The sequence below is a fragment of the Xenopus tropicalis genome, chromosome 8, assembly GCF_000004195.4.
Source record: "Xenopus tropicalis strain Nigerian chromosome 8, UCB_Xtro_10.0, whole genome shotgun sequence".
NCBI classification, from domain to species: domain Eukaryota; kingdom Metazoa; phylum Chordata; class Amphibia; order Anura; family Pipidae; genus Xenopus; species Xenopus tropicalis.
The window spans coordinates 79,324,822-79,339,352 of NC_030684.2; the positions used below are offsets into that span (position 1 = coordinate 79,324,822).

At 41.3% G+C, this 14,531-nt stretch overlaps 1 protein-coding gene across 6 annotated transcripts; it reads right to left on the bottom strand.

Annotated features, from left to right (window-relative positions):
* Nucleotides 1-353: 353 nt before the first annotated feature.
* Nucleotides 354-13,968, bottom strand: b9d2 (B9 protein domain containing 2). 6 transcript variants are annotated; one of them, XM_002939390.3, is made up of 4 exons: nucleotides 13,906-13,968; nucleotides 2,659-2,748; nucleotides 1,813-1,938; nucleotides 354-1,636 (listed from the first exon to the last, which is right to left on the bottom strand). In XM_002939390.3, the coding sequence occupies exons 2-4, from the start codon at nucleotides 2,744-2,746 to the stop codon at nucleotides 1,320-1,322; spliced, it is 531 nt and encodes a 176-aa protein (XP_002939436.2). In that variant the 5' UTR covers nucleotides 2,747-2,748; nucleotides 13,906-13,968; the 3' UTR covers nucleotides 354-1,319. The 6 variants fall into 6 exon arrangements, with proteins under 6 accessions (XP_002939436.2, XP_004917152.2, XP_002939434.2 ...); XM_004917095.4 differs by lacking the exon at nucleotides 13,906-13,968 and adding an exon at nucleotides 4,040-4,143; XM_002939388.5 differs by lacking the exon at nucleotides 13,906-13,968 and adding an exon at nucleotides 3,982-4,090.
* Between the last annotated feature and the right edge of the window lie 563 nt (nucleotides 13,969-14,531).

Here is a 14,531-nt window from a genome sequence, read left to right on the forward strand (position 1 = left end):
ACTGGTGACCACAGTCCACTACTAACTGTGCCAACTGTAGCAGATTAGCACAAGCTACAGTCATTTCTGCCACGTCTTTCCCTTAAAGAAACTGCACTGGGAAAAATCCCAGGTATCACTTGTTTTGCTGCACCTAATATGACATCCCTGCAGGTCAAAAATGTATTTTGGCTACAGCATTATAAAAAAAAAAAAAAAAAAAAACGTAGAATTCTCACAAGATAAAGGACTAAGGAATCCTGTGGATTACAAACTAACTGCAAAATGTAAAAAAGGCATTATGTTTGCCCAGGTGCAGTAACCCATATCAACCAATGTTTTTTAACTTTTATAAACAACAGGTGACCAGTAAATGCCAACTGATTAGATCTATAGCAAACCTGTAGCAATCTCTGCAACTTTAATTACATAACTCCATAATTATGTAGTTTATTTACTAGCCAAATTCATATTTGCTTGTTTAGTTACTCACTGACTAACGCTACTTGTTACCCAACTTTTAGCATATATATTTTTTTAAATCCTTATTAAATGGGTTCTCCCCGTTAATTGTAATATTTAAATAATAGCATAATTCTAGTTACCTACAGAGCCTTCTTGTGGCTTACAAATTGCAACATTATTTCCTACAGCAAAGAATACTCGCTTACCATTTCTTTTTCTTAAAATATAGTTTTATCTAAAAAACATATTTGCAGTAAAAACCATTTAGTAAGAGCAGGCACATTTTACAATTTCTCAGATAACTAACCTATGTCAAACAGGGCAATTTTCTGTGCATGGTTTATATAGCACAGCTGACAGCAGAGACATTGGAATCACATTCACATTATAACTGATTTAAGATAATCGTCAAAAGAGCCTGAAAAGTATTTAAAAACAAAAACATTCAATTTACTTTATATATAAATGTATTCTGGTAAGTGATTGATGTGAATGAGGTATTATGAAAATGAAAGGAGAGAAAGGGAGTGTGCTTTATAACAGGGCTGAAAACAAAGCAAGGATAGTAAAAAAGTGATACAATGAGGAAAATGGCTAATATCAGAAGTAACAGACAATTTGGGAAAGTGTAAGAGATGTTAGTAGAAGGGGAGGAGGATAAATGTTACCAGATTATGGTACAGAAGAGATATGAAGTATCAGGTTTATTAAGAAGGGTTGAGAAAAGGGGCTCATTAAATACTGAGCAGGATTCTGTTTGAGGTGTTCACAAGTAATTCCATAAAATGTCTTGCTGATTATTTCAGTGCATATGTCCTTGGCACCAAAAATAATCATTTGGAAAACCAGGAACAAGTTCTTAGCACTCTGCAAAATCAAGAACACTCCACCCCGTATCGTTCAAAGTTCCTGAGTATGACCGTTAATTGGAGATGTACTTGCCCCATGGCCACTGTTTGCAGACGGTAGCGATCAGACCCTCCATAAATCAGGCTGGATGACTTAAGTTGTGGGCCGCCGCCAACAAACATCTGACATATTTGCTCCTGCCATGTTCCCAGGGGTCGCCAGGTTGGGCTAAGCAATGAGTGAGTACCAGGGGTGGAAGGGATGTGGAGGAAGCTGTAACCATAAAGTTCATTACGACCAAATGTGTCCTGATGCCAGACTTGAAGGTGAAGTTTTGGCCAACCTAAGTGGGGGAAATACAAGCATTTAAAGTACATAATGTACTTTGCACCTTTGGTAGGTAAAGTGTGTTCATTTGAATGGGTAGGGTTAGGGTTGGGAGCCTGTGCAGGGGCTCCAATGTGATTACAATAATTTTAACAGATTCTTTATTTTATTCTTTATTCTATCATACTTTACCTTGTAATCCTTTAGTAGCAAAGTGCATGTCAATAGGGTGAGACCAGAATGCCATGTCATCATTTTGTGGATGATCTACTTGTGTCTGGCCTTCCACAACCCCAGAAAGTAGCTTCCAGGCTCCACCTAAATGTTATGGTAGGGAACGATGTTATTACAAATAGAAATATCATATGGTTAATAATAGATAGAGCCACACCAGTATCTTATATATCAAGATTTTCTCAAAACATTAACATTTCCTTTAAGACTCTTTTATATTGTTTATGTAAAGTAAAGCCAAAAATGGGCTTTAAGTTATACAAACACAGCCTTCTCCTTCACTTCACATTACTAGAATAAATACAGGGGTCACCTGACGCATATATTTCTTCTTCACATCACAAACTTAAAAATATATTACAGGTATAGGACCCATTATTCAGAATGCTCGGGACCAAGGGTAATTTGGATCTCCATAGCTTAAATCTACTAAAGAATCAATAAAACATTAATTAAACCCTATGGGATTGTTTTGCATCCAATAAGGATTATTTATATCTTAGTTGGGATCAATTACAAGGTATTGTTTTATTACTACAGCGAAAAAGGAAATCTGTTTTAAAATTCTGAATTATTTGATTAAAATGGAGTCTATGGGAGACGGGCATTCCATAATTCAGAACTTTCTGGATAACGGGTTTCCGTATAAGGAATCCCATACCTGTACTAGAATAAAAGTGGGGCCAACTGAATGCATATACCACATTTTCAACAGCGTACAGCTCCACAAAAAAACAAAACTGTGTTTTTTTTATGTACAATTGATATATAGATCCATTTAAAATGCAAAATGATGACTCTTACCTGTGTGTACTCCCCATTTGCAAAACAGGCTGTGTTGGGGGAAGCCACTAGCCCCAATAATTTGCCCTATGATGTGAACCTCTGCCATTACTGTAGGAGGAAAGGTAAAATATATTTCAGTTACATCATTATTGTGAAGAAACTAAATTATAATTTTTATTAGAAGTAGGTCCAACAAACAATAACAGCTAGAAATTACACTTCTTATACCATCTGACGCCAATATAAATATACAAGCCTCAGTGACCAAGTTTTCCTTTTTTTCTTGGCTGTGTGTGCAAAAACTTTCTTTTGTGCCTACTTCCTAAACCTATTTGAGCACTTTTATAAAAACTATGCGCAAGTCTAAAAAAATTCTAAATTATGCCTTTACATACAAAATTCTTTTTGCGCACCACAATTTATTACAGTAAAACTTTATTTTTCATCCCTTACTTAGGTTTTTTTATTTTGTGGTCCCTCCAAAATATAATGATTAATACATTTCAAGGATATGACATCCCCCATTATTTTCTAGTGGCCTCAATAATGTAAAAGGGCGGTTCTAATGCATGTGCCCTGACATCGTAATTTAAATATCCACAAATGCATAGCTTAGAAGGAACATTAGTATTACATATACATTTTATTTATTACCTACTTTTAGCGCAGTGTTATTACTACGTATATTATTAGTATATGTAGCTAACCCCCAGCAATAAGCCCTGTAAGACGTGGCATGTCATAACCAAACTGTTCATTACACATCCAATAAAACCAATTTGAAAGCATAATTTTATTTGTCATTACCGCATAGTGTATTACATATGTAACTAACCAGGTCAATGACCAACATCAAGCAAAAAAAACCTACTTATACCTGCACAAGTTGGGCTGTAATGTAATTCATGAGTGTGGCTATTCATGTACAGTGAATTTCATAACTACATAGAACACTGACAGTGAAGGCACTATAGAATCAACAAATAGAATCCCTAAACTGAGGGCCCTACAGCTTACACTTACAGAATCAGCCAAGAGCCTCTGTTTGTCAACTATCAGCTGCTGGAAAACGTAATACCCCCATTACACTCCCTACACTGGCGCCATTGTGTGTGCTATGAGCATATAAATTACTGACGATACATATTTGGATGATGGTGCAAAATCATCAGGACTCCATACCGACAACCTGCGAATCATATCTACCTTTGCGTATATAACACCGCAGTAGGGTAAGATGTAAGCGCTTTACCAGTTTATTAGCTCTAAATATTTTTCGCCCTCTTTTACATCCCGCTATAAATGCTTCCCCTAACCGCACAACTGCAACATAAATCTCACCGGACCCCCTCTGAAAACCGGCTCCTTGTCTTAGCTTTTTGCCCCTTCTAATTCTCACTTTGGTAGACTCCGCCTGTTGCTGTGCAACCGTTGCATACAGCAGATCTGATTGGTTCACCGGCGGAAGTGACGTCTGTTGTAGGCGAAATGTGTAAACTGATCGAGACTGATAGTCTGTGGGAGACGAAGTATTGGGATTAAACGATAGCTATTAATACTGCAATCTGTGATTTATAATACAACATAGTGTAATGGAACGTTGCTTAAACAGATATAGGGCGTCGTGTCGTGTCGGGTTCTGAGGCATTACGTATACAAGAGACATATTAGCGTCCATTTAAAGTTCAGCAAGTTAGTGGCTGAGGGGGGTGTAATGAGAATTAGCATGGCCATGCTGAAAATGCGTTTGTCTGCTCCCACTTTGTAGTCACACCCCCAAATGTAAAGCCTTTAAACCAAAAAGAACCCAGCTTTTAAAATGCTGGAAACTTTGAATGGCAGCGTCAGACGAAACGCATTCACTTTTATGACAGACATAGTGGCCAAAATATTTAATTACATTTTAAAAGAAGTAGGGAGATACTTGGATACATGAACGCAGAAGAATTTATTTAGGATATCCCTATCTGAAAAGGTGTCGTTGATCCAATTCATGCAAGAAATACATTAGTATTTTTGTTATAAAAGATTGCTAAAGCTGCTTTACTGCAAGACAAGCTGGTAATGAGCCAATTTTTGCGGAACATATGCTGTTATTTTAGTGTCTTTAAAAGATCCTGTCTGTTGCTTCACAAGATAACTGTTTGCCCCATTTTACCCCTTTCTCATTGAGTGATTTATTCTGCATGCTCAGTATGCATTTCTTATCAGATCTCTCCATTTGTCTCTGCCCATTTCCTTGTAAAAGAGCATTCTTTTGAGAGAGTGCACTGTTACTGACAGGTACAGATAGAGACCAAAAGAAAGATAGGGTACTTGAATACATTGCAGTTCACAATACTATTAGTTTGTGCCAGCATGGTTTTATGCGTAACAGATCTTGCCAGACTAATTTAGTCGCCTTTTATGAGGAGGTGAGTGGGAACCTCGATGCTGGAATGGCAGTTGATGTCATCTACTTGGACTTTGCTAAAGCGTTTGATACAGTACCTCACAGAAGGTTAATGATCAAATTAAGGAATATTGGCCTAGAACATAATATTTGTAATTGGATAGAGAACTGGCTGAAGGATAGAGTACAAAGAGTGGTTGTAAATGGAACATTTTCTAATTGGACCAGTGTGGTTAGTGGAGTACCGCAGGGGTCAGTCCTTGGGCCTTTGCTTTTTAACTTGTTTATTAATGACCTGGAGGTGGGCATAGACAGTACTGTTTCTATTTTTTGCTGATGACACAAAATTGTGCAAAACTATAAGTTCCATGCAGGATGCTGCCGCTTTGCAGAGCGATTTGACAAAATTAGATAACTGGGCAGCAAACTGGAAAATGAGGTTCAATGTTGATAAGTGCAAAGTTATGCACTTTGGTAGAAATAATATAAACGCAAACTATCTACTGAATGGTAGTGTGTTGGGGGTATCCTTAATGGAGAAGGATCTAGGGGTTTTTGTTGATATCAAGTTGTCTAATGCCAGGCAGTGTCATTCTGTGGCTACTAAAGCAAATAAAGTGCTGTCTTGTATAAAAAAGGGCGTTGACTCAAGGGATGAGAACATAATTTTGCCCCTTTATAGGTCCCTGGTAAGGCCTCACCTTGAGTATGCAGTGCAGTTTTGGGCTTCAGTCCTTAAGAAGGATATTAATGAGCTGGAGAAAGTGCAGAGACGTGCAACTAAACTGGTTAAGGGGATGGAAGATTTAAACTATGAGGTGAGACTGTCGAGGTTGGGGTTGTTTTCTCTGGAAAAGAGGCGCTTGCGAGGGGACATGATTACTCTGTACAAGTACATTAGAGGGGATTATAGGCAGATGGGGGATGTTCTTTTTTCCCATAAAAACAATCAACGCACCAGAGGTCACCCCTTTAGATTAGAGGAAAGGAGTTTCCATTTGAAGCAGCGTAGGTGGTTTTTCACGGTGAGGGCAGTGAGGTTATGGAATGCCCTTCCTAGTGATGTGGTAATGGCAGATTCTGTTAATGCCTTTAAGAGGGGCCTGGATGAGTTCTTGATCAATCAGAATATCCAAGGCTATTGTGATACTAATATCTACAGTTAGTACTAGTGGTTGTATTTATAGTTGTATGTAAGTTTATTGCCATCTAGCAACAAATGAACTGATATAGATGTTATTGTAAATAATACATTAATGGCCATGGGCAAACAGGGTCACCGTTAGGAGGGAAATGCTGGGCTGTTGCCAAGAGCCTGGTCAAATTTGGCCCATGGGGCAGCATGACGAGGCAGACAGGTATATAAGGTTTAATCTTAGGGCAAACTCCACTGACCTATGAATTAAAAAATAAAAGATAAATTCTACCAACACATTAATTAAACTACCTATTATAGAGTAACATCAGCTGTTGATATTGGGATCTATTTAGTGAATTATATAAGCTATCACCTATGTGAAGTTCTCAGCAGTGGAATGACTAGTTATTGTACCCTCAGCAAGATCATTGGGCCCCTAAACTTTGGGAACAAGATATTTTCCATAAACATACATTGTAGCTGCTTATCAGTCCCACAGGCCCCCTGTAGTTACTGGGCAGCTGCAGGGTCTGTTTCCTTTATAGTTACACCCCTTCTTTTCAGTAATATGATTTGTGAGTTTGTATTATAGTAACTGAAAATAAATACATCCATCAAGTAAAACCTTTTGTTCTAGAAAAAGCTACCAAATTGCTAGTTGATCTTCTATGTAGCGCATGGTCAGAATTGTTGGTACTGTTCATGGGTGGGCTCCAGTCAAATAATTTGTGCAGGGCCCCAAGATTTCTGATGACCCTTCAGTTGCTGTACTGGAACTGGAAGTTTTGATCAAAACAACTAGAGGATTACAGTATTGAAGTCATTATCTTCCATCTTTGGTCACATGGTGGCAGCATAGCACAAACCATATATTATTCCTGCACGGGGCACAGTCCTGAGTCTTAAGGATGTATAATACAGCACCTTGGGATTTTCACATCTTTATTCTAGAGATTGAGCTGAACCTTGTGCCATCTCACATAAGGCTGGTATGGTTCATGCACTGTTGCACAGAAATTGTGGGAGCACACCAGAATAAATTTCAAGTATAATGGAAGCACTTTTTTAATCTCACTAAAAATACTACATGCAAAATCAGTGATCAATACACATTCCATGGCCCAATATTTTAATAGTCAGTTTTTCTATATACATGTTAAAATATTTTTTGTATATAAAAGTATATATTCTTGTTTTAAAAATGTACATTCTTGAAAAACATTAATATTAATGGACATTCTTGGAGCCAGGGAATATACATTGAGTACTCAATAAGGGGTCTTACCTCTTGTGACCCAGTCATTGGTCAGAGGGCCATTTGCCTATATAAACCTTTGTTCACCGCTTGCATATACATAGCAGATCTTTATGTATATGGTATGAAATTCATTCAACTCACTCGTTTTAATACTGTATGCTTCTATGTTTTATGCATTCTATTTGTAAGATAATCTTGTAAATGTTTCTAAATGAATACTCACTATGTTTATTCAATGAAAAAACTCTATCTCCTCACACACTACCCTACCCAATAGCTTTTACTGTATATGCTGCACAGTACTTTTTTTTTTTAAGAGATTGCCTTCATTGGGGCTCAAGAAAGCTGTTCCCAGTGGTGCTGTCCCACTTCATCTGTCACCCTGCATGAGTTTATATTAAGAACAAAGTATCCTTGGCTCTCTGCGTTCTCAAGAGGCGGCAAAAATATGAATACTGGCATCTCTCCCTGCTAATAATACCCATTGTGTGACATTGAGTGCTAGCCTAGCTTAGTGGGCGGGATGTGTCTCAAACTGCTTTCGTTAAAACGGAAAAGCTTACAGTACTGCATTGGCTCCAGCCACCCTAATGTCACGCAGGGCTGATTTTTGGCCTGCAGATAAAGGTCAAGTATCAGCCCCTCTGCTGGCATCAGCCTTCTGTGACTGCACCTGGAGCCACTGTTTTGGTGGGGTGCAGGCACAAGTAGAGGATTTTGGCACCGAAATGCATTCTTGCAAATTCATTCGCAGGCCGAGAATCAGTTCCATTTAGCATTAGCCTTTTATGCCATCCTTCTATATGCCAGTCACATTATCTGCTGTTATATAGTGTGTATCTCTTACATAGAGTTACTCCTATACACCTTATGTAGGATTAGTTATTAACATTTTTTATAGAAAAGTTGTACACTGAGGGAAGGCATTTACTGATGTTTATTTTCTTGATTCGTTTTTGTGTGGCAAAATACGTTTGTTTTGTCGCAAAAAAAAAACCCATTATTTTTTCACGATTTATTATGCAACTGAAAGCTGTAGAGATCATGTAAGAGTCAGTGTCAGGTGCCCCTTTAACAACTGGAAGAGCTTTCTTTGCAAAAGCAGAACATTTACTACTGGCATGGAATATACAGTAACTGTAAATTGCTGCATAAATGTGTTGACCAAACAGTGCAGTCTCTGGGGGTTTAGGTAGATTGCAGGGATCAGATTGGTCTCAGAAAACAACAGTTCACACCCAGCACATAGGTTTAAGCTGACCGCAATCAGCTTTATTCACATATAACCGGCACACAGGAGTATATCAGAAAACAAAACATAAAAGTAAATCCTAGCCTGTCCAGCTCTAAATAAACATACAGCAGCTCCCTCTCTATGCAGTAGAGAGGATCTAGCATCCAACTCTACAAAACACAAAAGTAGTTTGGTTACTAACTGTGTCCGGCTCTCTCCATACTGCATGCAGGCAGTTCCCCAGGAAAAGAGGAAAGTGAGTCACTCTGCAGACACCATGTTTAAAGGGGTTTCCCCTGAAGCCTAACAAGGCCACTAATTAGCCAGGCTTCACCAAAACCTGGATAGCCTGGTGAATGGAAGTCCCACCCGCTCACTTCCATTCACTCCAGGGCCCTTTTTACCGGCTTTTCCAAAAGCCGAATGCAGTGAAAGAACACTCTTTCACTGCTGGCATACTTTCCCTGGAGCTTAATATATATAAGAGAGAAATCTGGGAGAAATATACACACCTTCCACCTCTAACCCAGCATTTCTCTCACATACCCTCCCCCTCTGTTTCGACATAGGGGTCGGAACACAACTAGCCTCAAGACAGTGCACCCGGGATAAGGCATCTGCATTCCCCAGCTGGGACCCCGGTCTATGCGCCACTGTGAACTTGTAGTTCTGAAGGGCCAGGAACCATCTTGTCACCCTTCTATTCTTTTCACGATTTTCACACATCCATTTAAGGGGGGCGTGGTCAGTAACTAATGTAAACTGGCGGCCTAACAGATAGTATCTAAGCTCCTCCAGCGCCCATTTCACTGCTAAGCATTCCTTCTCTACTGTAGCATAGTTTCTCTCATGGATGTTCAGCTTTTTACTCAGGAAAACTATAGGATGCTCTGCACCCTCTCTGATTTGGGACAGTACTGCTCCGACTCCCACATCGGATGCGTCAGTCTGCACAATAAATTTCTTTGTGAAGTCTGGGGTTGTCAGTACTGGTTGGCTGCATAAGGCTTTTTTTAGGGTCTGAAAGGCCTGTTCTGCCTCAGAGTTCCACTTGATCATTATGGACTTGGTCCCTTTTGTAAGGTCAGTCAGAGGGACAGCTATAGTGGCAAAGTTAGCTATGAACCTTCTGTAGTAACCAGTGATCCCCAAAAAAGCTCTAACCTGTTTTTTTGTGACTGGTCTAGGCCAGTCTTGAATTGCCTGCACCTTGTTAAGCTGAGGCTTAACTAGCCCTCTACCAATGTTGTACCCCAAATACTTGGCTACATTTTTTTGGGTTAGCTGTCAGACCGGCCATTCGTATGGAATCAAGCACGGCCTGTACCCTAGGTAGATGGGATTGCCAATCTGAGCTATGGATAACCACGTCATCAAGGTACGCTGCTGCGTATTGCCTATGGGGCCTTAAGATTTGGTCCATGGTACGTTGGAAGGTCGCCGGGGCTCCATGTAAGCCAAACGGTAACACTACATACTGGAACAGACCTTCGGGAGTACTAAAAGCAGTTTTCTCTTTGGCTTGGTTCGTCAGGGGAATCTGCCAATAGCCCTTGGTCAAATCTAAGGTTGTCAGGTATCTAGCCGTCCCTAATCTCTCAATTAACTCGTCCACACGAGGCATAGGGTAGGCATCAAATTTGGAGACAGTATTTAATTTTCTAAAGTCATTGCAGAAGCGCCAGCTCCCATCCGGTTTTGGTATTAAGACAATGGGACTGGACCAATCGCTATGTGACTCCTCAATGACTCCCAACTCCAACATCTTTTTAACTTCCTGAGATATGGCTTCTCGTCTAGCTTCCGGCACCCTATAAGGTTTTACGTTAACCCTTACCCCAGGTTCAGTTATGATGTCATGCTTCACCAAAGAGGTTCGTCCAGGTTTCTCAGAAAAAACATCCCTATTCTTGATTACAAAGGTCTGTACTTCTTTCCTCTGAGTGTCTGACAAGGAGTCTGCCACCTTAACCTCTGGCACTAGGGGTTCTGCCCTTAGAGATAAAGTAGGCTTGGTGAACAATGATATCCTTTCTTTCCAGGGTTTTATAAGATTGACGTGGTAAACCTGCTCAGGTTTCCTTTTACCTGGTTGGCGAACCTTATAATTTACTTCACCAACCTTTTCAAGAATATCAAAGGGTCCTTGCCACTTTGCCAAAAATTTGCTTTCTACGGTGGGTATTAGTACTAGTACATGATCCCCAGGGGCAAAATTGCGTACTCTGGCACCCCTATTATACACCCTCTGTTGGGCTTCTTGTGCCTGTTCCATGTGCTCTCTTACTATGGGCATCACCGCGGTTATTCTGTCCTGCATTTGGCCTATATGCTCAATGACACTTTTAAAGGGGGTGGGTTGTCCCTCCCAAGTCTCTTTTGCTATGTCTAACAAGCCCCTTGGGTGCCTCCCATATAGCAACTCAAACGGCGAGTACCCCATAGATGATTGAGGGACCTCCCTTATGGCAAACATTAAATAGGGTAACAAGTAATCCCAATTTTTCCAATACTTGTCTACCTCCTTCTTAAGCATACTTTTGAGCGTTTTATTGAACCTTTCCACTAACCCATCAGTCTGGGGGTGGTATACAGAAGTGCGAAGTTGGACCACTTTAAACAACCTGCACAGCTCCTTCATGACCCGGGACATAAACGGGGTGCCTTGGTAAGTGAGTATTTCCTTTGGGATTCCTACCCTGCTAAAGACATTTACCAACTCTCTAGCAATGGATTTAGAGGAGGTATTACGTAGAGGAATGGCCTCGGGGTATCGGGTAGCATAATCCATGATTACCAATATATGTTGGTGTCCCCGGGCAGATTTTACTATTGGACCCACCAAATCCATAGCTATCCTCTCAAATGGTGTCTCTATCACAGGGAGAGGGACCAAAGGGCTACGAAAATGCGGCCTAGGAGCCGAATACTGGCAGTCTGGACAGGAACTACAGTATCGCTCGACTTCACCATGTAGTCCTGGCCAGAAAAACCGTTGCAAAATTCGCTCCTTTGTCTTCTCTACCCCTAAATGTCCGCCCATCACATGTTTATGTGCGAGGTCAAGTACCATACGCCGGTATGGTTTTGGGACAACCAGCTGCTCCACCCGGTCATTTCTCTTTTCTACTACCTGATATAGCAGATCATTTTGGAGGGCTAAGTAGGGACAAGAGGGTCTAGAGTCAGAGTCTATAGGTTTCCCATCTATCATTTTTACATTGGCCCTTGCTCTAGACAGTGTGGGATCCTTTAACTGCTCTGAAGCAAAATTATCCCTCCTAATCTCCAGGTCAGGCATGTCATTGTCTTCCTCAACCGGGTCTACATGGTCTTCCCCACCTGGTATAGTCTGGTCAACCTGGGATTCCATGCCTACCTCATCAGATTCCCCTGCTAACACAGAAAAGGGAAAATCTATAGTAGCGCCACCTTCCGGTACAACCTCAGACACTTTACCACCGGAGTCAGGGTGGCTTCCCTTTAAGTAGGACTGGTCCATAACCTTGTCAGTTTCCCACAATTTCCAGAAATGTGGAAAGTTTCTCCCCAAAATTACATCATGTGGTAAAGTGGGAACCAACCCTACAGGGTACCTTAATGTCCCGTAGGCAGTTTTGATTTCCACTTCAGCCATAGAATACTCGCGAGTATCCCCATGTATACATGTAACCCCTACAGTATCAGGCCCATATTGAGGGGTTTCAACCAACACAGATTTCATCAGAGTAACCTGGCTACCAGAATCTAATAATGCATTCACTGGCTTTCCTTCCACAATAACATCACACAGGTATTTATCATTCCCTGTCTTTGGAAGGGCAATACACACAATCTGAGCATACATTGACGTACGTCTCTTTGTTAAGGCAGTATCACACTGCATTGGTTCATCAGTTAGGCTGCAGTCTGCAGCAAAGTGTCCCAGCATATGGCACCGGAAACACCGCACCAATTCTTTATTAGGTCCTCTACGAGGAGGGGTCCCTCCTGACACATTTTGGTAGTGTCTGGGCCTAGCGCCTGTAGATTCTCCACGTTGGAGCATGCTCTTATCAGTCGTAGGTCCCTTTTCCATGCAGGAAGCTTCCCCTTGGGAGCCAAGGTGCGCTCCACTTGTTGAAAACTGAGTAGGTCCTCAGCAGAAATGTACCGCTCTACCATTTCCACAAGCTGGTCTGCAGTTGTTGGGTCTGCATGGCTTACCCATTTGCGCAAAGCAGAAGGCAGAGATCTAAGGTACCGGTCCATCACTATCCGCTCCACGATCTGTGGCCCAGTTAGGGTCTCCGGCTGCAGCCACTTTTTAGTTAGATGAATTAGGTCATGCATCTGGGAGCGTGGAGGCTTTTCTGCCATAAACATCCACTCATGAACACGCTGGGCACGGACCGAGAGGGTGACCCCCAGTCGGGCCAAAATCTCAGCTTTTAGTTTGTCATAATCTTTAGCGGCTACAGGATCCAGATCAAAATAGGCTTTTTGTGGTTCCCCAGAGAGAAAAGGCGCCACCAGGCCTGCCCACTGCTCTTTAGGCCAGTCCTCTTGCTCTGCTATCCTCTCAAAAGTGGAAAGGTACGCTTCAACATCATCACTTGTTGTTAGCTTTTGAAGATAGTAGCTGGCTCGTATAGCAGTTGGTTTAGCAGTTTCTGTAGGAGGTGCTGCAACACTCCTTGCAGCTAGCTGCTGCACTACCTCTTTGAGGAGCTCCCGGTCTTGTCGCTGTTCCTCTCGGGTTGCGATCAGCTGTTGCTGCTGGACTCTGGTGGCCTCTTGCTGAGCAGCCGTAGCCTGTATCAGGGCCTTGATAACGTCGTCCATCATGCCCTGCAGCAAAACACTTTATAATGCAAAGCTGAAACTGGGTTTCTGGCCCTTTAAATCTCCACAAAAAAAAAACAATCCGAAATTTTTTTTTTTTTTTTTTTTATTGCCAAAGCAACCTCCACCATATGTAAGGCAACTCGACCAAACAGTGCAGTCTCTGGGGGTTTAGGTAGATTGCAGGGATCAGATTGGTCTCAGAAAACAACAGTTCACACCTAGCACATAGGTTTAAGCTGACCGCAATCAGCTTTATTCACATATAACCGGCACACAGGAGTATATCAGAAAACAAAACATAAAAGTAAATCCTAGCCTGTCCGACTCTAACTAAACATACAGCAGCTCCCTCTCTATGCAATAGAGAGGATCTAGCATCCAACTCTACAAAAAACAAAAGTAGTTTGGTTACTCACTGTGTCCGGCTCTGCATGCAGGCAGTTCCCCAGGAAGGGAGAGAGTGAGTCACTCTGCAGACACCATGTTTAAAGGGGTTTCCCCTGAAGCCTAACAAGGCCACTAATTAGCCAGGCTTCACCAAAACCTGGATAGCCTGGTGAATGGAAGTCCCACCCGCTCACTTCCATTCACTCCAGGGCCCTTTTTACCGGCTTTCCCTGGAGCTTAATATATATAAGAGAGAAATCTGGGAGAAATATACACACCTTCCACCTCTAACCCAGCATTTCTCTCACACTAAATATCATGTTTTAGTTACTATCTTTTTTAAAAACCATTTTACTGTATTAAATGGGCTCCTGGGTACCCACTACAAACACTATGGGGCGCCATTATTATAGCAAAATGGTCACCAAGGTGATCATGGCAAGGAGTGTCCCCTCCACTTTATTTGAATTAAGCACACTGTTGCTGGAGTCTGCAATCCCAATCTGGGTTTTATATACACACTTTTTATCATGTTGCCAATATATGAAGTATAAACAACCGCAAAAAATCCTCTGCACTCACCCATTATCAATATGTAGAAATAGGACATTAGGACATTTCTGTGCATTCAGCTACTAAGAAATGCCTTCCCACC

Excerpts from the sequence above, each read along its gene's own strand:
- b9d2 (XM_031891560.1), bottom strand. The coding sequence starts at position 3,563 with ATGAATAGCCACACTCATGAATTACATTACAGCCCAACTTGTGCAG. Across the intron at positions 1,939-2,658 it reads CAAATGGGGAGTACACACAG|GTGGAGCCTGGAAGCTACTT; the intron begins GTAAGAGTCATC and ends CATAACATTTAG. Across the intron at positions 1,637-1,812 it reads TGCTACTAAAGGATTACAAG|GTTGGCCAAAACTTCACCTT; the intron begins GTAAAGTATGAT and ends TCCCCCACTTAG.